At 53.7% G+C, this 27,962-nt stretch overlaps 10 protein-coding genes across 10 annotated transcripts; 4 read left to right on the top strand and 6 right to left on the bottom strand.

The window, feature by feature from the left end:
- Positions 1 to 347: 347 nt before the first annotated feature.
- AB675_6701 (Aspartate aminotransferase, mitochondrial) lies at positions 348 to 1,792 on the bottom strand (the record flags this gene model as incomplete). Its single annotated transcript, XM_018147010.1, has 5 exons — positions 348 to 509; positions 568 to 1,164; positions 1,197 to 1,405; positions 1,455 to 1,544; positions 1,597 to 1,792. 5 exons carry the CDS (start codon positions 1,790 to 1,792, stop codon positions 348 to 350), a joined length of 1,254 nt encoding a protein of 417 aa, XP_018003470.1.
- Positions 1,793 to 2,337: 545 nt separating this feature from the next.
- On the bottom strand, positions 2,338 to 4,133 carry AB675_6700 (uncharacterized protein; the record flags this gene model as incomplete). Its single annotated transcript, XM_018147009.1, has 2 exons — positions 2,338 to 3,699; positions 3,744 to 4,133. The coding sequence occupies 2 exons, from the start codon at positions 4,131 to 4,133 to the stop codon at positions 2,338 to 2,340; spliced, it is 1,752 nt and encodes a 583-aa protein (XP_018003239.1).
- A 2,392-nt stretch (positions 4,134 to 6,525) lies between these two features.
- On the bottom strand, positions 6,526 to 8,585 carry AB675_6698 (putative transporter; the record flags this gene model as incomplete). The annotated part of the gene is made up of 3 exons (XM_018147006.1): positions 6,526 to 6,671; positions 6,765 to 6,869; positions 6,965 to 8,585. 3 exons carry the CDS (start codon positions 8,583 to 8,585, stop codon positions 6,526 to 6,528), a joined length of 1,872 nt encoding a protein of 623 aa, XP_018003486.1.
- A 223-nt stretch (positions 8,586 to 8,808) lies between these two features.
- Positions 8,809 to 9,432, bottom strand: AB675_6697 (putative transporter; the record flags this gene model as incomplete). The annotated part of the gene is made up of 1 exon (XM_018147005.1): positions 8,809 to 9,432. The coding sequence occupies one exon, from the start codon at positions 9,430 to 9,432 to the stop codon at positions 8,809 to 8,811; it is 624 nt and encodes a 207-aa protein (XP_018003316.1).
- A 507-nt stretch (positions 9,433 to 9,939) lies between these two features.
- On the bottom strand, positions 9,940 to 13,602 carry AB675_6696 (putative E3 ubiquitin protein ligase; the record flags this gene model as incomplete). Its single annotated transcript, XM_018147004.1, has 1 exon — positions 9,940 to 13,602. One exon carries the CDS (start codon positions 13,600 to 13,602, stop codon positions 9,940 to 9,942), a length of 3,663 nt encoding a protein of 1,220 aa, XP_018003489.1.
- Positions 13,603 to 13,976: 374 nt separating this feature from the next.
- Positions 13,977 to 14,516, top strand: AB675_6695 (Mediator of RNA polymerase II transcription subunit 21; the record flags this gene model as incomplete). Its single annotated transcript, XM_018147003.1, has 1 exon — positions 13,977 to 14,516. One exon carries the CDS (start codon positions 13,977 to 13,979, stop codon positions 14,514 to 14,516), a length of 540 nt encoding a protein of 179 aa, XP_018003573.1.
- Positions 14,517 to 14,652: 136 nt separating this feature from the next.
- Positions 14,653 to 15,312, bottom strand: AB675_6694 (uncharacterized protein; the record flags this gene model as incomplete). Its single annotated transcript, XM_018147002.1, has 1 exon — positions 14,653 to 15,312. The coding sequence occupies one exon, from the start codon at positions 15,310 to 15,312 to the stop codon at positions 14,653 to 14,655; it is 660 nt and encodes a 219-aa protein (XP_018003224.1).
- A 536-nt stretch (positions 15,313 to 15,848) lies between these two features.
- Positions 15,849 to 17,977, top strand: AB675_6693 (uncharacterized protein; the record flags this gene model as incomplete). Its single annotated transcript, XM_018147001.1, has 2 exons — positions 15,849 to 16,086; positions 16,128 to 17,977. The coding sequence occupies 2 exons, from the start codon at positions 15,849 to 15,851 to the stop codon at positions 17,975 to 17,977; spliced, it is 2,088 nt and encodes a 695-aa protein (XP_018003318.1).
- Positions 17,978 to 18,675: 698 nt separating this feature from the next.
- Positions 18,676 to 21,790, top strand: AB675_6692 (uncharacterized protein; the record flags this gene model as incomplete). The annotated part of the gene is made up of 2 exons (XM_018147000.1): positions 18,676 to 20,601; positions 20,684 to 21,790. The coding sequence occupies 2 exons, from the start codon at positions 18,676 to 18,678 to the stop codon at positions 21,788 to 21,790; spliced, it is 3,033 nt and encodes a 1,010-aa protein (XP_018003355.1).
- Positions 21,791 to 22,494: 704 nt separating this feature from the next.
- AB675_6691 (uncharacterized protein) lies at positions 22,495 to 26,625 on the top strand (the record flags this gene model as incomplete). The annotated part of the gene is made up of 4 exons (XM_018146999.1): positions 22,495 to 22,890; positions 22,941 to 23,961; positions 24,012 to 25,238; positions 25,301 to 26,625. The coding sequence occupies 4 exons, from the start codon at positions 22,495 to 22,497 to the stop codon at positions 26,623 to 26,625; spliced, it is 3,969 nt and encodes a 1,322-aa protein (XP_018003281.1).
- Positions 26,626 to 27,962: the final 1,337 nt, after the last annotated feature.

Genomic DNA, 27,962 nt, shown 5'->3' with positions numbered 1-27,962 from the left:
CCGGTTAGTCAGTCACAGCTGCCATCAGATGATCCGAGAGGAGATAACAGCAACGAGCTTGTTGTTCGGGTGGAGAGATTAAAGCCTTTGCCCTTAGCTCTGCTTATTGTGTTTTGAAATGTGCTTTCATTCAAGTGTTCTGTCGAACGGGACGGCAGCCCTTCGTGCCTACCCTGATAACGTACATGCTGCGATCGATCCTTCCCATCTATGTTACGCAAATGCATGGTATCCAGAATTTATTCGACTTCAGCTGGCCACGCGCAGACATCCAGTTTTGCGCTAAGTAACTTGACATTTAGGAAAATGGTTGCGGGAGGCCCCGCCCACTCGAGCGTCACCCTGCATTAACCCGTGATCTTGTAGATGGACTCAGCCAGTCGCTTGACGTTGTCTGATGTGATACCCGCGACTGAGATGCGGCCATCCTTGGTAGCGTAGACGGAGTGTTCCTTGGCCAGGGTATCCATCTGCTCCGGCTTGAGACCCGTGTACGCGAACATACCAATCTGTTGAATGAAGTTAGTGATTACTGAGCGCTCTGACAGGGTTGGGGGAGCGGCGTACCTGGTCGGTGATGTGATCCCACTTCTGCTTGCTGCCCAGCTTTTCGAGGTTCTCCTTGAGCAATGCTCGCATCTTGATAATTCGATCGGCCATGCCCTTCACCTCACCGAGCCACTGCTTGTTCAGGGCCGGGTCGTTGAGGATCTCTGAAGCAATGCGAGCGCCGTGCACAGGCGGGTTGGAGTAGAGAGGACGGACGAGGATCTTGATCTGAGAATCGATGCGCTTCTTCTCCTCGGCTGATTCACATACAACAGAGAAAGCACCGACTCGCTCACCATAGAGACCCATATTCTTGGCGAAAGATTGACAGAGGACCATCTGGTGACCTTCCTTGATGAAGAGACGGATCGGGTAGGCGTCCTTGTCGGTGTCTCCTGACGCGAAACCTTGGTAGGCCATGTCGAAGAATGGAAAGTGACCTTTCTCCTTGACCACTTCCGAGATCTGCTTCCATTGCTCCTCGGTAGGATCGATACCAGTGGGATTGTGTGCGCAAGCGTGAAGGAGGACAATGCTGTTCTCTGGCGCCGCCTTGAGATCTGCTACCATGCCATCGAAGTCGAGTCCGATGGTGTCCTTGTTGTAGTACTTGTACTGTTGAACCTTGAGCCTGAATCGCTGAAGACGGCCTTGTGGTTGGCCCAGCTGGGTGTGGGGATGTAGATGGTCTTGTTATGAGGATAGTGACGCTCGAGGAAAGCACCGCCGATTCTCAGAGCACCGGTACCCGAGATTGACTGTGTGATAGCGACGCGATCCTCCTTGATGGCCGACGAGTCGGGACCGTAGGCAAGCAGGGCAGCAGCTTTGGTAAAGGACGGGACACCGGTGATGCCTGGTCGAGCTGTTAATAATCTCCTGACGACTATGGATGGGACACATACCAGCATACTCCTTGTCGAGCGACTTTCCAACAACACGCTGTTCGGCTTCCCGGACAGATGGCAGCACGTAGGGCTTGCCTTTGTCATCACCTAGTGGTCGTTAGTCACTGAAGGGATATCGAACAAGTGCTGGAGGACTGACGGTATGCGCCTACACCAAGATTGATCTTCTCAGCGAAGCTGTCCTTCTTGAACGCCTCCGTGATACCGAGGATAGCATCGGGCGGTCCCTCCTTGACATGAGCGAAGGTGGATGCTCGAGCGACGAGGACAACAGGTCTGACTGAGCTCTGTTTCACAGCGGTCCGGCCGGCCGATCCGCGAAGTGTGGAGAGCATATTGATGCAAGAACAACACTGGAGTAGGAAGAATTAAGGTAGTGAACGTACGCGCTGTTGAAAGCAGGACAGTGATAGGGGCAATAAAATGTGACGCGCTGTGCTTCTCAAAAAAGTTATGACTTTCCTTAGAATGAATTGCAGGGTCCATTTGAAGCTCAAACTGCGCCGGCCCGGGCATAGAGCTTAGCTCCGGCTTTCACTTCTACGGAGTACTTCGTCCAAGCATCCCCAAGCTTCAATTGCATTACTGAGAAGTTGGGGTCTCCTTGGGGAATCACAACTTCCCCCAATCTCATCGAGGAAACGCATCCTGGAGTAGTGGGAGGTATTTGGTACACTAGCTACCTACGGGCGGCTCGGACATGAGCTATGCTGTCGTTATGCTCATATCGGAGGGCCTCTTCTGAGGCCTTGGCCGATGTTCGAGCGTTTATGTTTTCCGTGCTGGTACTTTCCAGCTCAAACTAATCCAAAACACCGTCGCTCAAAGTCGTCGTATTGATGACATTACTTCGTTATATTGTTTTCAAGCCTGAGCGCATTCACTTTCCTGCTGCCTTCTGCGCCGCCGCCATCTTGGCCTTCTTTTCCGCCCACTCGCGGCTTGCCAATCGACCTCTCTCTGCAGCTTCGGCACGAGCCTTGCGAGCCGCTTCTTCCTTCTGACGCTTGTCATCTTCCTGCTTCTTCAACTCCAACTTGGATCGTGCCAAGACTTCCTTGCCAGAGGCCTTCTTCTGTGCAGGTACCATTTCGGGGACCGGTGCTGGTGTGACAGGCTTGCTCGTGAGCGACGCCACTCTAGGGACGTTCGCAGCAAACTTGGGCTCTCTGGATGTTGATCGAGATGGCTTGGCGACAACGCTGGAAGCTCGCTTGACGCCTGCATTTGATGGGTTCCTAACCTTGGGCAGATCGAGACTAGAGATTCGCTTGTTGGCTGGGTCTGTCTCCTTCACTGCGGTGCCTCCTACTGCGACGCTCAGACGGGCTTGGCTAGCTTTGTTCAGTCGTGGGACTATGCTGGATCGACTGGTCGGGACCGGCTTTGCCTTGAACTTTGTCACCTCCTCGGCTGCTTCCTTCTTTGCTTCTCGTTCGGCTTTCATTTTGGCAGCATAGACGTCCCCCGGCAGGACAAATGTGGAGGTTGTAGGCGCTTTAGTGGACTTCGTGGGCACAAAACCTGGCCGACTGGTTGACAGAGTGCCACTAGTCGTCCTCTTCTTGATATTCGGCTGGGTCTTGAGAGGAGAGTTCGAGAACGACATTGAAGCTCTGCCATCAATCTGTGCGACTCTTTTGGCGACAGCAGTAGTTGGAGGCAGTGTACCCTTGGTCTTAGTAGCAGCAGCCGCCGGCAGTGTACGCTGTGCTTTGACAGCAGTGGGCCGACTTGGGGGAGGCAGAATCGTGGAAGGCTTGGTCTTGTTGACAGACATTGTACCATTGGCCCGAACAGGCGATTTGGAGGACGACTTGGAATTGCTTCTGCTTGTGCTTGCGGTAGGAGGAAGGGAGAGCTTGTTGAGAGTGGATTTCGGCTGCGCTCTGGGCGAAACAGCGGTACGCTCCTTGACAGGAGAATCGATGCGCAACGCGTCGAGACTTGGAAGTTCTTCTGAGAATTGCTCGATCGCGTCCTCGAGGGCGTCCATCGCTTCGACCGAGTCTTCGATGCGCGAGGTGCGTCGGGGTGTTCGCGAGCTGATCTTCTGCACGAACGAGTCCTCGTCCTCCTCCTTGCTGCTTACGGCAGCCCGTGCTGGAGTTCTGGTCTTGATCGATTGCACAAAAGAGTCGTCTTGGTCCTTCATTGCCACCTCAGCCGCATCGTTAGCAGTAGGATCGAACTTGGGCGTCTTCGCGACTGCGACAGAGCGATCGGCAGTGTCGGCAGCAGGCTGGAAATTTGTCTTCTTTGGCGTAGAGTTGGGGGCACTGGCACCTCGGCAAGGGAAGGTGAGACAGAAAGTGCGTCAGATTCGGCCAGGCCCTGCCCTGATTCTTCTTCCTTCTGTGCATCTTCCAGATTGGTGTCGGAGCTGCTCACGATGTCCGGGTTGACAGTAGAGTCGTTTGAGTGACATACTACGTCGGTCTGTTGGGCCGTAGCGCTGTTGATAGGTTGCTTGTGCTCGGAGGAGGGACTGACGACTGCAGACTTTGACGGCGTAGCAGGAGTCTTGATGATGCTGTTCGCATTGGTGATCTCTTTAAGCACCGGCAGATCGTCTTGCTTAGAGTCGCTCAGAGGTGCTTCGAAGCTGGAATCGCCATCTTCGTGAATCGGGACTTCGGCTGTCTGCGCTCGCAGCGCTGCACGAGTCATACGCATGGTGGCGGCAGTGGGAGCCACTGGAAAGCAGTGAGACGCTTCGTGTCGTCGTAAAATGAGTCGCTAGGTCATGCAAAAAGACAGTGGTGCAGGTGACGTTGTGAGGTTCGAGTGGTGAGCGAGAGTGACACTTTGAGGTTTATTTACATTCCGAATCGAGTTGAGCGTGATCGACGGGTGCAGTATCTCCCCTATCTCCGGTGGAAGCCCCAACGAGGACCTCTACGTAGGAATCACGATGCGAGCTCAAGCCAAACACCGTCGGGTTGAAAGGCAATCGAGATCTTCACGATCAGTCTTTCTTCCCGTGGTATCCTACAGCGGATGACCAGGATCGCAAACACTACAGGGCGCTCGGCAGCTTGATTTGATGTGCGCCTGAAACTGATGAGCCTGAGCAACGGATCTGGCAGGTCCAAATGACACTGCATCTAAGATTGAGATCATCATGGCCCGTCCACGGTCGGAGACAATCAAGGAGCCTCATCTAGTCTCACTGAAGGGTAAGCATGTCATATCTGTTCTTGGCTGTTCCGATCTACGCTGTGCCAAGACGCTCTGACCAGTCTGCAGTGTTGAGGTAGGTTCTAGAATGCTGCGGTACTGATTTACCTTAACGCGGACCAACAGGCTGTCTCACCCAAGTCTAGCTATACAAACACCATTGCCACGAGAAACGACAACCTCACTCTCAATCCCGGCGACGGCATCACTATTGCATCCCAGGGACACCACATCAGACCAACAATTCGCTCTCTCACAAAACCTCTCACTGCCGACGTCCTTCGGCTCAGCGTATGTCGGCGAGACATTCTCGTGCGGACTCTGTGCCAACAATGAAGTCACCGAATCAACATCACGGACAAAGTCCGTATCTAACATCAAGATTCTGGCTGAGATGCAAACGCCCACATCATCCGTGCCCTTGAATCTCACTACTGCTTCCGATATCTCGACTACCGAAACCGAAAGCACCTCAACGCAGTACATCATCAGCTTCGCCCTCCGTGAAGAAGGTACCCACGTCCTAGCCGTGAATGTCACTTACACCGAGACGACCTTCACACCATCTCCCACAGATCCAAACAGCAGTTCGCCAACATCCTCCCGCACGCGTTCTTTCCGCAAGCTATACCAATTCCCGTCCGTGCCTTGCCTCAGCGTACGTACCAAATCGACCGAGCTGCCACCAATCTCGATCCCAGACAAAGCCGCTGGTCCATATGGGCGGACAAACCTCCTCCGCTACACGCTCGAAGCACAACTCGAGAACGTCTCAGACAACACCATCACTCTCGAGAGTGCTGTCCTGCACGCCAAGGCTCCATTCGAATCGATCGCTCTGAACTGGGATTTCGGTCTCGTCCCGTCCACCAAGCCGACAGTCGAGCCTGCAGAACCTGACCCGACGTCTCGCTCAGAGAACGCAAAATCTTCCACTCCCTCTGACAGCAGAGGTCCAATTCTACCGCCCCGCGACATATATCAGCTCTCCTACCTCCTGACACAACACTCCGAGACAACCGACGGCCTCGAAGAGCTCCGCGCTATGCTCAAACGCGATGGCCGCGCCGTACTGGGCCAGTTGAGTATCGCTTGGCGAGGGAGCATGGGTGAGAAGGGGAGTCTTACGACCGGTGGGTTGCTTAGTCGGCGGCGGGTGGGGTGAGATTCGTGGCTGTGGCAGACTGAAAGTAGGGGGCCGTGTACATGGAGGCCCGTGAACAGCCGCATACTGAGAGAGATATTTATATACACTCGTGCATATATGGTCAAAGGTATATAGAAGGCATTGCAATGCACACTGTCCACGAAATGCTAGCCGCAATCCTGCCAATACAAATTGTTCGACTGGCCGACAACGCGAAGTTGTCTCGGTCGTCCAAAGGGACAGACCGTTTGACCGAGAATATATATCCCAGGCTACGGCAAACGAGACCGGATGACATATGTCATTCGCACGAGCGGCTTCCCATCCTATCTCGCAAAAGAAAAAGCGCAATGACAGCAGGAGCACGTAGCGACAGCTCCTTCTCTGTGTGCTTTGACGAAGTCAGGTGCGGCAAGTGACTTCCACGACTCCTTCCACGATATTCCACCTCGTCATCTCGCATGATCAGCGCTCGTCTAAGACCGGTTGACTAAATGGCGGTCCTGCTCAACCGGTCGAGCACGCGCTCGGCTCCCCACGAGGCCGGACGACAATAATCGCAGCCTCTCACTATGCCTATGTACCCACGGGTATAGCTCGAATTTGTGCATACACGCAAATCGAATCCTGCTCGCGATCGAGGAATGCAGAAAAATGGTATAATATTCACAAGATCTAGGATCCACCTACCTACATATGACAGCGCGCTAACAGCAAGCCACGCACTGCTTGCGACAAGAACTATAGCCCAGCAGCAACCATCAATCCATACCCAAGTGTGACGATGGTCAGACCAGCCAGAATGCTGCTTGGAACTCCCCTCGTCAAGAAATGCCGTACTCTGAGATATCGCACGCCTGTCTCTGGGACTTCCATCATGATCGCCGCTACGGAACAAAGTCAGCATCGGTCCAGCTCGCAAGTGGAAGAGAGAAGGAAAGGGCACTCGATGGAGAGAAAGCCAAAAGGGACAAACTCACTCATGTTCGGAAATCCGCTCGTCGGCAACCCCATCGCCGCACTACACATCAACGCCCCACCCATAACCAACAGATTCGGATGCGGCTGCTCATATTCGCCCCAACCTGCTGCACCAGCGGTAGGATAATCAGCGCCGCTACCGTGTGGCTTATGAAAGTCGCGACTACCAAGATCAACCCCGCGAATACAAGCAACACACCATATACACTGAAATCCGACACGCCTTCTGTGATCGATTTTGCAATGGTGTGCAACAGCCCAGACGAGGAGACAGCTTTGCCCAAGGACAAGCCTCCGGCGGCGAGGATGATGATCGTCCACAGGAAATTGTTGAAGTCCTCTTTCGTAAGAATCCCCGTGCCGAAGAAGAGCACTAGGGGTATAATGGCGATAACCCCCATGTCCCCAAACGTATCCTGCAATTGGTGCGAGACGCACCAGAGCACGATCGTGGCCAAGGTGACGAAGATGATGAAGTACTGCACTCCATTGAGCTTGTCCTTCATGCGGCGGATGGGCACGATGGTCGTGCCGCGGCCGGGTTTGAAGGATATGAGGAGGAGCAGCCAGATGAGGAGGATCGTGATGATGCATACTGGAAGTGCGATGAAGAACCATATTCCCCACGATGGGCCCGGATGCATGTTTTGGAGCGCGATGATGTTTTGCGGTGAGGCGATCGGTGAGGCTGCGCCGCCGATATTGGATGCTAGTGCGATTCCGAGGATGAGGGCTTTGGACATGTTGCTGTCGGCAGGGAGGTTGCGGAGGATGGGCTGAATAATGGAGAAGCATAGTACCGGGGCGGCGACATTGGAAATCCACATGGACAAGAACATCGCAACGAACATATTGGTGATTAGGACCGTGCGGGCGCGTGTGCCGGCTTTGGAGAGCACGAAGGTGGCCATCATTTTGGCGATGTGGTACTTCGACAGGGCGGCCGCGATGGTGAAGCCGCCGAGAAGGAGCATGATCACGGGCGTCCACATTGCGGCGAAGACGGCTTTCGTTGCGGCGACTGAGTCCAGGCGGGTGTGTGGCTGTGTTTCTGAGCGCATGATTCGGAGGACCACGACGAGGAATGGTACGAGCAGGGAGGTGACGAACAGAGGTATAGCTTCGGTGGCCCAGAGTAGTGAGACAAGCACAAGCATGGCCAGGCAGTTCTGCTGTTCGGGTTTCTTCATAATGGGCACCATGAGGAGGACGGCGAATGTAGTCAGGATGACGACGAGGGTGAGGAAGGTCGATGAGACCATCCAGCGTGGCAGTCGATAGCGGCCAACGGGTGTCTCAAACTCCTTGGTCTTGGATTCCTCGTGATCGCCCTGCAATCGCGCCTGGCTAGGGTCGTTGTTGTTGCCCAGCAGTGTTTGACGGAGACCGAAATTGGCGGCTTGGGCTTTGCGCTCGATGCCGATCATTTCTCGCCAGACTGTGTTGCGTTCCCACACCACATGCTCTCGCAGGTGGAGACGCAACTCGCGACGTCCGAGGGCAAGATCTCCCTTCGTGACTACATCGGCGTAGGTCTGCTCAATCTCCTTGATGTGCTCGTCCAGTGTGCCTATGGTGGACTCGCGGAATGGGTATGACGGGTTCACGACCTTATCCATGTAGTTCTTCCGGATGTCGCGGTTGCAGACCTTGTCGTACTTCTTGGTGGCTTTCTTGAAGCCGGTCTGATTAAGCTGGATAAACGACTTCAGCTCGGCCAGGTTCACATACAGACTGATGATACGCTTCTTCACGTTAATACCCGAGTCGTACAACGCGGACAGCTGGCCGGGATCGCTCTCTTCGAGCTGCATGGCCATACTGGGTCGCCTGCGAAGCATAGAAGCGCGCTGCCATCTTCTGAGAACCTCAAATCCTCCCTCGAATCAGCCATTGAGTGGTGGTCGTTCTGGGAACTGCCGTCCCAAGCACTCTTAGCTCGAGGTCTTCCCGTAGGGCGCGATTTGGTCTTCTTCAACATAGCGGCCTGATCGTCTGCGTCACTCTCGCTGTCATCATCCTCCTGTTCTTCGATGCTGGCACTCAGGTTTGACGCCCTTCTTTTCCGCCGGAATGGAATAGCAATATGCTTTGTGATCTGGTCACCTTCCGTCGGTTCTCCGAGTCGATGACTTCGTCCATATCGATCCCTGCAGTGTCCGACTTGTAGTTCTCGACATCTTTGAACAGCTGTTCGAGTTCGCCAAATATCTCGAGCTCTTTCAAGCGGTAGAATGAGCAGACCTTATCCAACTCGCCGTCTAGCATGCGCTTGAAAGTGGTGTCGGGGTCCAGCTGACCTCCCAGCAACGCCGTGTTCTCTTCATCTCCGGGCGCATCTGAGGGTTTCGAATGAATCTGCTTTTCGAGTGTGTAGATCAACTTCTTCAGGTTGCTGTAGGATATGTAGTTGTTGCTCCAGTCCGGCACAGCGTTGAATTGGATGCTGTGGGAGAACTTCATCTCTTCTCTCTCCGCTAGAGATTCGAGCTTGTCGAGCCTCTTCTGTAGTCGTTGTGCTTCTCGCGCGGATCGATTTGACGGATGTGATCTTCCCGAGGGCTCAAGATCGTCGAGCTCGAGAGCTGAGCCCACGGGCTGCTCGTCAGGGTCGTCACGGTACCGCAAGCTCGGCAAGAGTCTGCGAGGACGTGTGGCACTGCGCATTCGACATTTGTGCGTGAAGGATGTGTAGATGAGTGTATGCGGCGGACTCTAGTGGCCGCTCCTGTTGGTCAAGGCCTGGGCTGAGTGGGGAGGGCGGGACACTCTGATGACCCGGAAATATTCGCCGATGGCTGTGGGCACAGCTCGGGTTGTGCTGAGAAACAGGAGGCGTCGTCAAGCTTCAGCAGTAACAGTCTGGTGATGTTGCTTCTTACGGGTCTCAGCTCAAATGAAAGTCGAATGCAATCGACGCGTGCTCAAAGTCGCTAATTTGATTCGATACCGCTGTCTCGGAGTCCTCACCACCTCAGCGGGCCCCTTTTGCCTTGGCAGCCCGATGGATAAGACCAGAGCACATGCTGACCTGCACCTGCCCTTAATACTGCTTCCGCGTCACACGACCTATGTGCTAGGCAGGATTGATCATTCAATGTTATCTCATTCTCTAGAGTATCTATGAATGCATGCACCAGACTGTGCGCCTTGCTGCACTCCATGGATATGCAATTAGGACAAATCAAAACCGGCGCCTGCATTCGCTGCGTACAACAACTTATCCTTCATCGTCGAAAGATCTCCATAGCGTGGCAACTTGAGCAAATTGACGCAAGTCGACGTCGAAGGCAACCGCGACTGGTCGGTGCTCGAGTCTCGAATGCTGAACTTAGGGTTCAGATTGCCAAACCCCAGCAGAGGTGCACGAGGTGTACTGGTGACGAATTTCAGTACTTTGCGACGATCCCCATCGTCCATCTCTTGCATTGCCTTCCAGAACAGCTCCACAGTAGGGTGCTCAAGCCCGTCGTCGCCAATCACGTAAATCCCGCCGTACTGAGTATTGCGACGGAGATCAGCAATGTCCAATTCCGAGCTGTCGCCGCCTACAAGTTTCTGGAGTTCTTTTTGATTGAACATGGCCAACCACGTCGGAGAGATGATCTGTCCAAGCCCCCGCAGGAAAGCATTGGTGACCTTCTCGGGCTGGTCCTGAAGCCGATATTTGACGATGCGATCGATATAGAGGTGTCGCCATACGTTGTCCACTGCTTTATTTCCGCCGTCGGGGTACAGGTTAACCGTTTGAACCACGCTCGTTATTTTGCCCATCTCATCCTGCACGTTCAGCGTGTCGTTAACAGTGAAGTTCAGTCCGAAATCCGCTTCAACATTGCCTGGATAGTACTTGAGCTTGAGCAGACCTTGGTAAAGTTCTTCATCATATTCCCGTAGGTCGTTGATCGATGCTCTGTAGGCGCTTTCGTTTGTTGCAACAGTGCTGCCGCCCGTCAATGCCCACTTCAGGAGGAAGAAGCCTGCAAAGTTCACATCAATCAGGATGCCTTCGTACAAGCACTTGCCGATGACGCGACCAAGGAACTCATAGCGTCGCAGGTAGTCGCGCAGGACGGCATTCCATCCTTCGCTTCCGTCTCGAGTCCCTTCACGCCGAAGCGATTCTTGCATCTCTTGCCAAATCAATGGATTAGGATACAGGAAGTGCTCGGCATTTTCCGTGAACATGGGACTCGGGCCGCTTGGGTCCAGTGCTTCGGAAGTAACGCTCGTCAAGAATTCCTTCGTCACGCCTCCTCCGTCTATGCCGGCCTCGGGTGTCCCAAACTTGTCGATGAAGCTGATCTGAATAGGTTCTTTAAGTTTGTCGCCCAGCTGATAGTAAATGTCGTACGCGTCTTCGAAGACATGCTCTCTTCTGATCTCGGCATGTTGTCTGCTAATCACATCAAAGCCAGGGGGTCGCCCGTCAATGTCTCTACCCATAGTACTTCTGGCAACGCTCATTCGCCAGATGTCAGCATCGACGTGCCCGTTCCTCCGACGCACCTGATCGTTGTAGACAAAGTGTCGGAAGATCTGTACTCTTGACTCGAATGGAATGAAGAATGGCAGGTTGCGCAGAATCTCCAGCCGCGGAGCTAAAGATTCAATCCTACGCTTCTTCCGAGCCTGCTGTATTTGCCGTTCCGATACACTGTTCCGCAAATGGGCTTGTGAATAGTTGATACCGCCGCTGCCCGACATGACTTGCGCGAATGATGCGCGTGGAGAGTCTGCTGTTGGTACTGCGTCATCTGCCTCGTCTAGATTCATGTCTTCCTCATCATTGTCGTCAAGTTCGTGCCGCTTCTCCTCTTCAGCGACTACAGCTGAAATGAAGCCGCTCATATCTACCTGATGTGTCATGAGCCAGCCGTTGGCCGGAACGAATCTTCTGCGAGAATCTCTTTCGTGTAGCATGCGTAGCAACGCTGTGCTGAGGCCCTTGAGGTACGCATGAGACACTCCATTGCCGGCCAGTCCTAGCGATTCATGTTTCGAGGGTGTTTGATGAACACTGGTCTGTTGACTGTGGCCAAACAGGGATGACAAGTTATCGAGATCTTCAGCGTCAGTCGTGGGCACAAGCTCTGCTGCATGCCAGTAGAGACCGAAAGCTAGGTTCTTTAGAAACATAGCCAGCGTGATTGCGTCCGTCAAATTGAGACCCTTTCTGCCTGGGTAACTTGTAGTCTCGAATGATTGATGATTGTCTTGTGACGCTCCAGAGAAGAATTCGTCATCGTCTATGACTCTGAGCACGAAGGAATATAACTCCATGAAGAAGAGAACAATGCGCCACTCCGTGCGCCATAGCTCGATCTCCTCGGCACCAGTTGAAGGTCTGCCGATCTGGTGTGTCTCGGGACTGGCCTCTCGTAAGGCGGAAAGTACGTTACGGTGGTTGGAGATGATCCTCTGGAATACTCTGCTCTTCGTGATCGAACTCCACAGGTACTCCAGCGTCGATAGGTGTACGCCGTTTGTAGTGGTCAGCGAGGTCTGCCACAGCCACTGCCGAATTTTGCGAGCCTTGTCTCCACTTGATGCGAACGCTCGTAGCATGGCGACTGCATAGTCGGCTAGACGTGTTGTGGCCTCGAAGTCGGAATCTTGACTGACTGAAGCGTGCTGGGTGATGACAGCAATGGCGGAACGTACCGCCTTCTCGTCGCTGATGATATCGAGACTCTCCGCAATGAACTTCTCCAGTGGAAGAGGGCCTGATCTACCAGCACCGTTCATCGGGACATCTAGGACCCCCTGACGTTCGGCGATCTCGTTTGCACATCCGCTCAAGAGCAGAGCCACAACCTTGGTCTGGTTGTAGCTGAGATCACTGGTCAATCCGCCGGACATTCGTTGGCCGAACCAGATCAGATACGACAGTTGCCAGAGCTGCGCGTGGGTTGAGGTGCCAGATGTCGACGAAGACAGAGCCTGGAGCAATGACTGATAATCTAAAGCAGATGAGAGACGTACTAGAAGGCGAACATTATCGGAGAGTGTCTGGGTCGAGATGAGAACGAGAGCAAATGCTCGATAGGCAGGCAGCGAGGTCGTCTCTTTTGCGAGAAAAGCGGCAATGGCATCTGCGCCTGCGTCCTGGACAGCGACATCGAGCCGGCCATCGACGAGTTCTCCTAGAATCTGGATGCATGCTAGCGATGATGTCTCTAATTGCTGAAGAACCAGATGGGCAAGAAAGGCTACTAGCTGAGCCAATTGTACGATGATTTGGTTGCCGGACCCGTCGAGAGAAGCCAGTCGGATACTTCTAATATGGCGTACCGCGGTCAGGGCCAGTTTCGCAAATGCCGTACGCGTGCTCAAATGGATGTGACTAATCGCCCATTCGGAGGACTGGAGCGCTCGAGCGAAGTAGACCAGACGCAAGGTGTCGCTCTCGTCCCTCACAATGTGTTTGCGATATTCTTGGGAATTGACAAGCAGTCGCAATTGTCTCTCGAGTATCTGAACATCTTGGTAGCCAGCGGGGCGCTCTTCGTTCGCAATGAAAGCCGCAAGGTTCAGAGCATGACCACAGCGGCGTCTCTCTGTATCGTCCCATTCCTCCCTCCACTTGCTCTTTTGTACTCGTCGGACTGAGTGGCCTCGCCATGTCTTTTGCACTTTGCGTGAAGCGGTCAACTTCTCTCGTTCATGTTGTCTGCGAGCCCGGTCGGCTTGTGCATGCGCCACCGCAGAAGTAGCGACATTTGATCCAGTCCGAGGAGATGCACCAGAAGCGGCGGCCCAAGGATTCGAATTTGGCCGCCCGGAGAGGTTGACCTGCCTAGGCTTTCGTGTGGTACCAGTGAAGGTATGGTGCATGATTAGCCACCTGCAGCTGCACGGCCTCAAAGCGTACAGCAGATCAAGATATGTCTACGATGGGACCGGGAAGCTGGGTCATCATCTTTGCATGGTGTAGTCCGAGAGAATGAACGAAAATTCCAACAAAACTGCGGATCGTACCTACGCAACGTCCTACAGTGAAGTGTTAGAAAGTGGTAGAAGGCGGCGATGACAATTCACAAGCGCAGGCATGAGATTAGCGGGCATCACCCCACGCGAACAGGCACACGCCACCGGCGCGGCCCCTGCAAGGTTGCCTTGTTATTTGCCTCGCTCCAGTGTTCTTCAAGTTCTAGTACATATATTTCGAATTCATCCTCCGCTTTAGGTGTTCCAAGACATATGTCAACATGTCGTCGGACATTCTCACTCAACTACAGACATGCTACGACCAATTGCTGATCCAGTTCTTCTCTACGGTCAGCTATAATGTGCGACGACATCCACTCATCGCTCCCGCACCTGTCGCGAGTGATCCCTACACAAACCCGACAAAAGACGTCCTTATCGAGAATGGACGACATCAATATGTCAGGTATAAGCTTAACGCCGAGGATGCGGAGGGCATGGACCTACGCCCGCAGGAGCCGGAAGTCTTCGACAAGGCTCAGGAAGATCTTGCCGAGGATCTAGTCATGAAAGCACAACAAATTGAGTATCTCATCAAGCGACTACCAGGACTTGGACAGGGCGAAGAAGAACAGAACGCAGAGATCAGGCGTCTGGTCGAAGAAGTCAAGATCATGGAGAGACGGAGGAAAGAGAAGAGGAAGGAGATGCGAAAATGCCTGGAGCAGTTGGACCATGTGGTATTAGGCATGTCCAAGAGCATCGACGTGCCCGAGTCTGATGGCTCAACGGATGAATCACAAAGGAGCACTGCCCCATGAGCGACGTCCAAGGTTCTCATGCGTCCCAAGACGACCATTTCTAGTTGGGCTTGAGTGAGCCCGGTGGCCAAAGGCCCCTTGACTCTGACCGATGAGAGATTCAACTTTGCATGCCGAGTCATGCGGCGCCCGGCCATCATAATGAGCCCTCGCCCATCAGACGCTGCACTCGGGAGAGCAGGACATTACCTTGCCGGCCCAACTTCTGCTTGCCGTCCTTTCCCGGACGCTTTGCTTTGGCCATCGCCTTCCGCTCCTTGTGTCGAGCCTCTCTGGCGTTCGCCCTGGCCGCGAATTGCGCGCGTTTCTCTGCGGCAAGTTTAATATCTTGCTCGTACCGAGACTTCTTCGGTTTGCGATCTCTCCGACGATCTCGAAAGCCATTCACATCCTCGTGATCAATGGTATGGACCGAGCCGCGATTCCGTCGTCGCGCGTTGAGCTGCGGTGTGCTGGGCTGTGCTGTGTCGGGCTTGTCAAGCATGGCTTGTCGGTCGGGGTGCAAGTCCATAGTAGCGGCTATGTCAGGGACACCTTCTTCCCTTGGCGGCGTCGAGACTCCAACGTTAATCGCTGCCTCTTCTGCCTCCTCTTCTTTACGCTGTTCCTCGGCCTTCACTTTGGCATAGGCCTTCTTGACTTTGGCCTTCTGTATCAAATCGCTCTTTATCTTGTCCGTCTTGCGTTTGTAGGTTCCATCGGGTAGATTTGCAGGACCTGCGCTGAAGGATTTGCGTTTCTTCTGTGGTTGTGCATCGTGCTCTGAAGGCTCGTTCCTGCTGCGCTTGAGGCTCATCGCGACACACACGCTGCACAATTCAACAGCTCACAGGCGAGATACACGTTGTTGTGCACCCACCAGAAAGTGATGGTTGCGAAGAAGAGCCCGGAAAATTATTGGGTTTAGCACTAATTAGCGGGTCGGTTGAATGAGTCAAAGTGGGGGTGATCACAAGGATCGACCGCGGCGGATGCAGTGCCCGTATGACCTACGACATCGGGCCTGCATGGGGACCGCCGGCTGCCTCTGCAAGCTGGTTTCGACCACGAGCATGCTCTGTCACAGCACTGTGTCCAGGATCAGACTCCCACCATATTCGTCACAGTCTTTGTTAGCTGCTCGGACCAGATGTCTCACAATGCTGTGACGTCGTGACTGGCGCGGTCTCACCATGCCTAATTACACGTCCTCAATATATCGGAGCAGTGATCGTGAGAGAGAGCCCTCTCCAAGTAGACGTGACTGCTCTGGTGGGAATGCCATTCGTCGTCGATCGAGACGATTACTGGGAAAGACCATTGAAGAGACGGAAGCTCACAGACACCACAGCCATGGCTCGGACTCGTCGCGATAGTGGCTCATCACCAGACGGCGAGTTCACGCCTGCCTTCACCACTTATCGTGGACTACGCAGGCGTAGGGGCTCATCTGAGGATCCCGAGATCCGCACATCGAGCAGAGACGAACTCATACAATGCATAAAGCGAGGTCAAAGACCAACGTGGGTGCCGACACCCAACTTCGAAGCTCTTTGTGCTGAAGCGGATATCGAGGCAGAGGCTCGGCTGAGTAGCAATCTACTGCCTCACAGAAGGGGACATGGCCAGCAGTAAACGAGCTTGGAGACGGAGGAGTAACAGGCCCAGCACCAGAAACACCAACCAAGCCATTGTCAGCTCTCCATACAGGCGACTTTGGTGCATCATCTAGCACCTCGGGAAGCCTCCATGGCGTGCCAAGCGACCCTCGACGGACTACAAGCCCTCCTCAAACCCCTTTCGCCGGTTCGCCGCCCCCATGGACAGCCGTCACGCCGTTCAGTCGCTTCCAACGAACGATCTCGGACCCAGCAGGCCTCGATCGACCGACGACAGACCAACGAAATCGATCACGTGCACCGTCGATCGGAAGCAGTCTATCGTCAAGTTACATCATGCGAACGCCAACGAGTCCGCTGGTACATGCCACCAGCAATCTTAGCATTGACCTCCCAGATAGCGGCAATTCAGATCCGCCATTGCCCGCAAGCAAGCTTTATACATCCCAGGATGTAGGCCAGGGGTTCACGCCCCCAAGTATGAGAAGAGAAGCGACCGTCCCGATGCGGAGCCATCAAGCTCGGCGATCGCTGACCTCCTTCACGTATCAGCCAGCCTCAAGTGCATCAACAGTCTATCCAAGACGCCAACGTCGACTCTCACACGCACCTGAAACATCCTCATTACAGAGAAACTCTATGGTCGGTTCGTTTGAGGAGTCCATTCTTCGAGGTCGGATGTCAGCAGCACCCTCAATTCCATTGCACTTCGTAGCAAAGATCGGCGTCAGTGGCAGAGGGGATTGTCCTCCCGGGCTCAAATGTCCTTCCCAGGTGACAGTTCCGTTCACTGCGGTTTTCTACCACTATCCATCGAATGCAGGGTCAAGATCCATATCAGACGAGAGTCCTAGTCCATACGTCGGCACTATCAATTTACGCGAGCATTTGAAGACGCCAGTGCAGCCCGGCTCACGGAAGCGACGATCTCTTGCAAATGAAATGGATGCCACCACGATTCAAGATCCGTATCTGGCTGACAGCCCATCCAGTGGTAGAGCTGCGTTTCAAACGGAAAAGTCTGCCATCGGAGGCGCCTATCGTGTACCTCAACAGGGACAGCTACAGATCATCTTGAAGAACCCTGAGAATACGGCAGTCAAATTGTTCCTTGTGCCATACGATCTTGATGACATGAGTCCAGACACGAAGACTTTCGTAAGGCAGAGGAGCTTCTCAACTGGACCCGTCGTGGAGAATGTGCTCTCCGACAAACCCATACAGGATCCTCTCTCGTCAAAACATGTCTTGAGATATCTTATACATCTCAAGTTCTGTTGTATCGGTAAAGGCAAGTTCTACCTCTACGACAGCATACGAGTGGTCTTCGCAAATCGGGTTCCGGACGGCAAGGAACAGCTGAAGAACGAGATTCAGGTGCCAGAACCAAGATACTCTACGCTTCTCACCAAGTCACAACCGGGATCTGCGACGGCATCCAGGCGACATAGTACGAACGCATCCTTCTCGCCATCACCTCTGACCTTTGATTCGCCTCGAACACTAGACACGCTCGCAGCGTTGTCGCCGTCACTGGTGACTACGGATTTGGTCCAACATCGCCTGGCACAGAATCCAAGTCCAATATCGTCACGAAAGGAAAATGTCAAATTTCCGGACATGATGCAAGCCTCGGGTGGAACAAGCAGCACTTCGAGGCCAACATCACCAGAATATGGCTTCGAACGTGCGTCTGTGTCCCAACGTGGCTCCCCTGTGCCTTGGGGTACTACTATTGACCTTCAACCACGAAGCCCGTCGCCCGCCTTCAATGGAGATGGACTTCTTTCAAGAAAACTTAAAGAGCTTGGACGGCAAAATGCAAAGAATGCTGACGTGAAGAATTTGGGCCAACGACCGTGATCATGGAAGGCCGGCTGGAGTTTGGATAGTACCGTTCCTTTAGACAGCTTTAATGGACGGGAACTAAGGATGCCTCTATAGATACCCCGCTTACCTACTACTATACATGCATATCGGAATGGCGTTTTGACACGACCAGCTGACGACGCTGGTACTACTATCGAATATGCAGTGGCTCAGGTGGTGGCCATGACAGGGCTCTTGATCTAGTCTGTTGCATAATCAGTGGTCACGTTGTGTTGTGGGAAGCCTGTCACTGTCACCTGCTCAGCAGTCCGAGGGCGCAGCTACCACATGCACCAATGCGAATGCTAGGGGGCTCAGAGCTAGTGGCCTCGTCAGGCTTTGACGATCATTGGTCGGTCCCTATCAACCCCCAGACACGCTTTCCAACCTACTTGGGACTCGATCATGCCCACCATGCATATCCCTCGATCTTGGTCCTCTCGAGCTTACTGATTATCATTACTGACATCGTTCCTCATCTACATTGTGGCATCGCGTTTGATCTTCAGTCTGCATTGAGACGGACAAGCCTCTCAGCCAGCTCGTCGTTCGTTCGTTCTGGCTAGACTGTAATTCGGATCGCCTCTCCATCCCCACCACACGCATCCTTCCAACTTCATGCGTTGACAGTCCAGGTTCAGACTCTACCAGGTTACGGTCGTCGATGACTGGTAGCTATCCCCGTCAAGACGATGCAAAAGCTCAGCAACTTCACTCAGCATCGATGGGACCGAATAGCTCCCGCCTCGCTAGGCGGCGGCATGTCGAGAATGCCTCATGACATGCCCAACTCCATGAGACGAACACAACCTCCCCCAAACATCGGCCTGCAACCCAGCTCCGAGTCCTCGACCGTAAACCTGTCCTTCAATATCCCCTTCTCCTACAATCTTGCCGGACCCGACCCTGACGACATCCTCCATGCCAGCCCCGGCGCGCCGCAGAAGTGGACATTTCCTGGAGGGACGCCCGAAGGTGCCCCAATACACCAATTGCCAGTCCATGTCCAGAATCAAGAAAGGCTTCGGACAAGATGTCAATACTTGAGTGACCAGACCGGTGGCCGGGTCCACGCCACCGTTACTTCTTCGGAACCATCCGCGCAGCCGACCATGCACCGCATATCACAATCGCTGATAACGAATGTGTGCGTTTCGGGAGACGGTGACTTGGTCTTCAAGACCCGTGCTCGGATTTTGAACGAGACTCCGATCATGATGCGGTCCGCCGTCGTCGATGTCGATCCGAACCTGATCTTGGATGGCGCCGAGGCAAATATACGAGGAAGTGTTTTGAGCCACATAGATCTTTGTGCGAAATACACTGGAACAGACATCTTCTTGCTCAAGCCACGAACCTCAGATCTCGACTCTGCTGGCCTTTCGTTTGCCAATGGTGTGGACAGTGGCCTTGATCAAAGGTACCGGATTCACATCTTTGGTGACATGGAAAGCGTCGAGCACGCTAAAACGAGAGCTTTGATGATGATCGACCAGATACTTAAGCACAAGATAGACGTCATTAAACTCGAGGTGACTATGCACACGCTGGTCTCTGGTCGGACCGGCAAGAACATCAAGATGATCGAGTCCGCTACGAAGACAGCCATCTACTTCCCGCCTCCTTTCCCGGGCGCGTTTGGCTATGTTCCGCCCAATGCTACTCGTCGTGCTCCAGACGAAGTCTTCATCACCGGAGAAACGCAGGAACGCATCAACCATGCTAAGCAAAAGCTGAAAGAGTTGGTCATGGGCATCAAATTGTACTCCAAAGATGCCGTTGTCTCTGCCAGCAAACTCGACAACATCCTGCTCGATCGTCTCGACAAGGTTCGCAAGATCATGGAAACGAACGGGACATACGTGTTGTTCCCGCAGCTTGGGAGTCAACGTGGGATGGTCAGGGTCCAGGGTACTGAAGTGCTACATGTGGAACGCACCGTCAAAGAGATTATGGCTTTGGCTGGGCAGTTCTACAGTGCGTCTTGGTGGGTCATTGTGCCCGAGCCCTCCCATGGCCCTTCTATCCGCGCGCCATCGTCGGAGGAGGTCCGGGAGATGCTTGGCGACATCTGCACGAATTCGGGTGCCGACTTGAGCTTCGACAAATGGACGTTTACCATCAACGGCTCTGATGATGCCGTCAAAGCTGCCCTCTTGGTCATCTATCACATTCCCTTTGTCAAGACTTATCCGTACCAGATGCGGGTCAAGATCGAACTCGCTAATGAGCACAAAGAGTTCGTGAGCGGCAAGAAAAATGGCAAGATCAACAAGATTATGGGTCAGAGCAATGTGCAGATCATATTCGATGGTTTTAACGAGTACAACTTCTACATTGATGTCGTTGGAAGTCAATATGAGGCTACCAAGAACGGACTTGATCTTGTCGAGCAGGAAATGCCTGCCTCGATCTCCTTCCACGTGCCAGATCAGTACCACAAACGGATTATTGGTATTGGAGGTCAACATATCCAGCGCATCATGAAGAAGTACTCGGTCTTCGTCAAGTTCTCCAATGCCATGGACCGTGGCGGAGTGGGCAAGGAGGATGAGGATGTCAAAGTTGACAACGTTATCTGCCGCACTCCGGCTCGCAACGCACAGAGTCTGGACCTCGTGAAGCAAGAAATTATGGACATGGTGGAGAAGGTCGTGAGTATTGTCAGCGTTTGGTATAATTTGTGCTTACTTCTCGCAGGATGCCGAGTTCGTTTCTGAAACGGTACTGATCAACAGACTTTACCATCGTGAACTTATTACACACCTGCCCGAGATCGACGAACTTGAAAAGAAATGGAACTGCAAGATCGACTTCCCTAGCACCGAGCAAGCCAGCGACGTGGTTACAATTTCGGGACCCGAGTACCAGGTTCCTCAAGCTGTCGATGCTTTTCTCGGTATGGTCCCAGAAAGTCACGAGATCTCATTTCAGAAGGCGGATGATCTTTCCAACTTCTTTACATCGCCCGAATTCGACGAACTACGGCAAAAGCTGCAAGCCCAGTATGAAGTCGACGTTCATGCCAATCCTTTGATGAGCAGTCTGCCGAAGTCAGCCACTGCTTCGGTGGAGCGGATTGTCTCGGCGACCGAGGGTCGACTTGTCTTGACGTACACGCGTAACAACAGCGGAGGTCTTAAGGACGCGATCGATTTTCTGATCTCGCAGCTTGTGCCTCAAGGTATGGATGCGACGACCGTCAAGGGAGCTATCCCAAGACCTGTCTCTGATTCTTTCGAGGACTCGCTACCATTCTTCGAGTCCAAGATTCTCCAGAATGCTCCTTCACTTCACTCAACGGACTCACCCACGCGTTCGGCATTCGGGGACGGCGATAGTACGCCAATCTCAGAGAGGGCGTCGTTGTTTGATCGGCTGCGCAAACCTGGCAGCATCGGCTCCTTCTCTAGCTTCATGAGTCGTAAGAACCAGAACAACTCGCCCGGGACCTTCTTCAAGCACGCCTCGTCCAATGCCAGCAAAGCCTCGTTGATCTCTATGGAAAGTCGAGAGAGTGGCTACCGCAACATCTGGAATGACAGCGGCGTCAACCTCCCAGAGGAGGAGGTTGCTTTAAACTCGACGAACGGGACGTGGACTCGCATTGATCCCAAATTTCCCTTTGCGCTGCCCCGAGCGCCATCGCTGGCGACCGGACTCCGAAACATGAGCCTCGTGCCAGCTTCGACTCTGGTCGGCCACCTACTTCTCATTCTCTCACGGAGTCAAGATACCCGGGAGTCATTGGCAGCACCAATGGCCATTCCCACAGCAATTACACAAACAGCTCGTCACAAAATTTGAACTTGCCTCTTCGATGAGCGAGGCATTATAAAACGAGAACAGCACAGCATGATACCCTTTTCTGGATGCAATCAACGATCATGAACATCACCTCTTGTTGGTGAGCTGAACGATACCCAAGGCACTGACACTTAACGGAGCCAAAAAAGCAATATACCTATGATTTTTTCTACTTGGATTCTACGCTTTGATGCAAGGACTACAGCGATACCCATGAATGCCTTGTTTCGTGGAGGATGTGGCGGCTGCAATGCAATTCTGGAAGATATGACTTCGTGGACAGAGCAAGTCTTGAGTAGGAACGACCAATGAATGATACACGTCGCACTTCCTTACGCGCCTTGTTTGCAGTACCTGCACTTATGTCGATTGCTCTAGTGTCCTAGGCCGAATGCCATGCTATGCCATGCCTGATTCTTGCAAACACGATGGGTCGTGTCATTACAGCAGAGCCTCAGGCATTCTAGGTCGTGACAGTCACGTGACTCGACTCGGAGTCGACCGCTACGCGTTACTACAACGCGCAGCAGCAGACGAATGCGGCGGGTTAGATGCGTCCAATACACCCAAACAACACATCGCCAACAAACACCAGCCACGATACAGCAGACCAGTCCCTTGTCCTGTCCATATCATACCTGCTTCCTTTCCACCACCGGTCACTCCAGCGAATGTCATGCGAAGGATAGACAACCACATCGCCCATGGCGGCCGCACATCTCGATGTCAGGATCGGACAGACCGTCGAGACCAAGGACGGTAAACATGGCATTGTGCGCTACTCTGGACCTCTAGAGATCGCTCAGGGTTCGTGGCTCGGTCTTGAACTGCCAGATCAGACCGGCAAGAATGATGGTACTGTCCAGGGCACCCGCTACTTTTCCTGTCCACAAGGGTACGGCATCTTCATCAGAAAGGAGACAGTGTCGCGCATTGTCAAGCAGACGCCTTCGCCAACTCGGAGCAATGGCGTGCTCACGAACGGCAGTGCCATCAAGCCTCGACCCTCGACCTCTGGCATCACGGCGGAGGCAGCAAGGAAGCGGCAGAGCATGATGAGTACAGGTTCAGCTACGGCGGCCTCGAGGCCATCTATGCGGGTTTGCAGACAGCATCATTGAATTGTGCATGTTCGCTAATTATTATACAGTCTCCGACCAAGTCTCCTACCAAAGCTGTGTCCTCAGCTAGTTCCGCAACCTCGACACCGCGGACAGGTACTCCTGCTACCACCACGAGAACCTCCGACTCGAGCGCAAAGTCGCGGCTGAGCACGACTGGCCGCCCATCGATGGCGCCTCCTCCGGCGCCTAAGAAAGCAGTGACGAGTACAACCCGACAATCCCTGGCTGGCTCAGGTGCTCGCACGACGACGCCATCTACAACCTCCGTCAGGTCCTCTGTTACATCACGCCAATCTCTCGCAAGCACGAGGCAGTCGCTTCAGCCCAGGCCAACCAGTCTGCGTTCGCCTCCGCCTACGAGATCGCCTCCGATCGACGAGAGCTCGAGTCCGCAGTCTCCACCAAACGATGAGGACGAAGCAGATGAGGAAGCACTGCCTCCTCATAGTATTGACCATGTGTTGCAGAGTCCGCCAGCGGACGCTGTCCCAGCAGTTCAGCCCGATCCGGCGCCATCAGAAACGTCACATTCCCGAAATACGTCGATATCAACAACAAGACCCAACGTAAATGCAGAAGCAAGAGCGGCAGAGAAGAAAGAGCTGGAGCAAGTGAAAGCGAAATTGCGGACAATGGAGAAGAAGGTTGCTGATAATCGTGAGAAGTTACAAAAGTTTGACGCTCTTCAGGCCGACAAGGATCGATATGAGACCATCATTCAGACCCTACAGAAGAAGCTCAAAGCAAACCAGCAGACCTTGTCAGAGCTCCGGACGTTGAAAGAGGAAGCCGAGCGGCAAGCGCAAGCTGCACCTGCCCCGAGTGGGGAGATTGAGTCTGAACTCGAGTTGGCTAATCTGAACCACGAGATGGCGGAGGAAAAGGCTGCCCTTGCCCAGGCCGAACTTGAAGAGCTCAGGGAAAGGCACGAGGAGGCGGTGCTCGAGCTGGACATCCTCCGGCAAGAGAATCGTGAACTCGGCCTTACCATGAGCCCGGAAGAGTTGTCGAGCGCAAATTGGCCCAGAAAGAACGAGAGATCGAGAGGTTGCGAAACGCCGTCGGACTTTTACGAGACCATTCTAAGGAGACGGAAGAAGAGCTGCAATCCCAATTGAACGAACTCCGCGAAACGCTTGATGAGACGGAAAAGACTGCTTCGTTGTACGAGGAGACCGCTGCGCAACTGAAGCAGGTCCAGTCAACAAATCAGCATCTCATGGAGCAACTGGAGGATGCCGAGACAAATGATGAAGTTGTCGTGGCTCTCGAGAGTCAACGTGAGCAAAGCGCTGCTACGATCGAAGAGCTCCGACAGCAAATTCAGGCGTTCGAAGAACACATCCAGGTGACCGATGAGCTCGAAAAATTTCACGTCGAGGAGGAACGACAGCTCCACTATGATCTCGACGACGCAGAAGCCCAACTCAGCGAAAAGCAGCGTCAAGTCGGTGAGCAGGAAAAGGTTATCGAGGAACTCGAGTTCACTCTCAGCAGATTCAAGGAGGTCGTCTCCGGGTTGCAGAGTGACATCGAACAGCTTCGGCACTCTCGTGACCTCAACGAGTCTGAAGCGCATGAAATGAGCGTAAAGTCGAGAGCGATGATGGATCTCAATCTACAGCTCCAAAACAGTGCCGCGAAGACGCAGCTCAAGACTATCGACTATGAAATGCGGGACATGCAGGCGGAGCAGGCAAAGAGCCATCTGGAAGTCGTGCAATTGTTTGTGCCAGAGACATTCGACCAGGATCGCAACTCGGTCCTTGCTATGCTGGCATTCAAGCGTATGAAGTCAAAAGCCACCTTGGTGAGAACATTGCTTGCGGAACGAATGCGGGATCGACCACACCTCGCACCGGATGATCCGTACTCGATATTTGAGGTCATTGAGAAGATGGACAGAATCAGCTGCTGCTGCGATCGATTCCTGCAATTCATCGATACGTGTTCGGTAGAGCAATTTCAGCAAATGAGCGGTGCCTTGTACGAGATCGAACCTGTCGAAAGGTCCTTGAATGTATGGGTCGAGGCTCTGCGTCGCGATGAGCTTGGTGTGGAAAGCCCAGAGATCATTCAGCGCATGATTGGCATTATGCTTGACATGGCTGACAAGCTGATCGTCAACTCAAATGAAAGCAAAGCTACTGAGCTCGTCGAGCAAGCCACGATGACGGACCGTTACGTCGATGTTGTCGCTCTTGAACTAACAGCGTTGGTCAAGTTCGTCCTTCAGCGACTTGGCGAGCCCAAAGAGGACGATGAAGAGGCGATAGCTTCCACAAACGTCTCGATGGCCTGGCTACCAAATCGCGTACGATCAAGTACCTTTGCGGCAAGATCACACAAGCGCTCACTGAGCTGCGAACTACATCGATGTGTTTAGGCGAAACATCTTGGGTCTTCTTCGAGGACACCATGCAGTCAGCTGAACAATTGTCTCAGCTAGTACGCACTATCGGACGCGCAGTAATCTCTGAATTCAGCCGAGCCGACCACGACGCAGTGCCAACGTATACGAGTGTCACAAATTTGATGCTCTCGGCAGCGCAGAACGCAACCAGCGACGCGACTCATGACTCCATCTATGCCCTCCTGACCACTCAGCTCACGTCTCTCGCGGCCAAAGTTGACGATCTCTCCAACAAAACAGCCGACCTCCCCTCTGCCGTTGAGTTCGAAGCCTCCCGAACATCGCCTTGGGCGGCACGTGCGAAGCAGCTGAAGCAACAGAAGCTCGTGAGCCAGGACACTGCCGAAGAGCTCGCGCGACTCAAGCAACGCAGCGACACCCAGCTGCGCGATCTGGCCGAGAAGAACAAAGAAGCCGAAGAGCTGAGGATACGAGTCGAGCTACTTGAGTCCAGACAGCGCGAGGCCAAGGCTAAGGATGGGGAAGTCGCCACTCTCCGGTCCGAGATGGAGCGCGTGATGACGGAGAAGGCTGCCCTAGAGCAACAGGTCGATTCGACGCGCATGGAATTGCAAACCGTCAAAGACCGACAGGCGAAAGAAAGAGAAGAGCTCGAGGCGCTCAAAGCTGCGTCACTACTTGCAGAAGGGGGCAACACCGCCGCCGGTGCTGCTACGCAACTTGCGAGCATGGACATGGAAGGTGGTGGAGGTGCCTGGCGCGTCGAAGCCGATATGCTTAAGACGGAGGTGCTCAGTTTACAAGCCGCGGTGCGCTATCTCAGGGCAGAGAATCACAGTCTGAGGGTGCCAGTCAGCCAAGTCGCGCTGGCGGCAGAGAACAATGCTTGGCTGGTGGGTCATCCCCGGGATGCAATCAAGGCGACAGCCGAAAGGCAACAGAGGAAGATGCCGACACAACAAGCTAAGGCGCAGCGCGATGCGAAGCATGTGCTGGAAGGCCTGATCGATCTCTCGGGTAACATGAGGGGCGTGCGACTGAAAGTGCGGAGTCCAGATCAAGGCGATGGTAGGCGTTATGGGAGCAATCGTAATAGCTGTCAGCTACTCGTCGCTCAACAGCGGGAAGTGCTGGAGAGGTGGATGGCGGATGTGGCAGACGTGAAACACCGGGCACGGCTGGAGCTGAGCGGTGCTGCTGTACGGCTGCGAGGAATATCAAGGCGGGAAGTGAAGACTGCATATGCGCTGCCGCCGCTGCCGGAAGGAAAGTCTGGTGCTGGCGTTGGGGACGAGCCATTGGGGAAGAAGGTCAGGATCGTTGGTGTCGACGGATAAGCGTCGAAGGGCCTCCTTGAGGCGGACTGTCCTACTATCACTGCTACTGCCCTGTGAGCGTTATTGTGGCATGTTCTACGGTGGGAATGTTTGTTTGCCCGACCTGTCAACCGGTCTAGAGACTTCGTTTTGAGAACCAAATGCAGAGCAAAGTCATTGCCATGGTTGCTGTCGAACACATACATTTGCAAAACACAGTGCCACCAAAGTGCAGGTGCCAGTGGCTAATCGCTATCTCGTGATAAACTTCCTTCATGTGCTTGCTATCGTGTTGCGTCTGCTCAGCGATCCAGGTCATTGTTGACATTCTGCAGGCACACGAGAATCTTACTCTTCGGCCATGCCGTGCTCCAAAAAGGCTCTCTCGTTCTTTTCCAGATCTGTTCGGATATCCGACAGCCTAAGCCAAGGACTTGGGAGAGCTGGTCCACTTCACGAAGCACTCTGTATGGACGGCGAGCGTATCCGTGCGGCACGAACTAAGCGTGAACTATCCGGCCTACACGGCAACGTCGTGTGCTAGGCTGCCAGTCCGATCAGCTCCAGATCAGCTGCCCGGTAAGGCAGCTCGATGTCATGTCGCTCGCATACTTCTGACCACAGCAGTAGCCCTGCATGCCCTTGCACTTTGGAGCAAATCAAAACCATCGCACCTGCCTAATGTTCTCCCTCCAAGGCGATAGCGCCACCTCGAAACCCGCCCACGCTCGCTCATTAGCCACATGGCACAGAGCTAGACACTCTACTGCAGAACGCTCAGCATCAAGTGCGCGTTCGAGGCCTTGGTCTCCCAAAGCTAGGTGACCCTACCGAGGCCTACCAGCAAATACTGGCTTGCGTAGCTAGCTTTGCCCTTGATGCAAATCTGTTAGAAATGCCATTCCTTCAGCTCCAAATTTCGCAGCACCCACATATCCCAAGCGTACCTAACCTAGAAAGGCGTATAATGCGTTCATAGATTGCATTTTTTCCTCCCCGAGGATTGGTTGAAGGCCCGGATTATGGATTCAATCCTTTTGGCAAGCCCTGAAATCTGACAAGATTGAGTTCGTGGCTAGTGCAGAGATCAGGGCGGGGTCTGGTCTTAGCGTCGAAGGAGTACTGCCAATGCTGTTACCGCGGACCAGCTGGTGAATTTCTCGCAGAGGAGCTGAGGTGGGAGTCGGAGGTGATTGGAACGGGTGGCGATGGGGGGTTGTACGTGGGAAGAAAGATATGAAAGGCAGGGTCACCCAGCACGTGGTCGTGCCTTTCCCCGACCTGAAGGTACCTTATCTTGCCAGGACAACCAGACCTTATCTTGTTCTTCTGTAGCTGCCCTTTGTCGACTTTCACGA

This window comes from Cyphellophora attinorum (genome assembly GCF_001299255.1).
Source record: "Cyphellophora attinorum strain CBS 131958 chromosome Unknown Contig5, whole genome shotgun sequence".
Taxonomy (NCBI): domain Eukaryota; kingdom Fungi; phylum Ascomycota; class Eurotiomycetes; order Chaetothyriales; family Cyphellophoraceae; genus Cyphellophora; species Cyphellophora attinorum.
The sequence above is the reverse complement of the archived record's forward strand: the minus strand, read 5'-3'. Positions and strand labels throughout refer to the sequence as shown.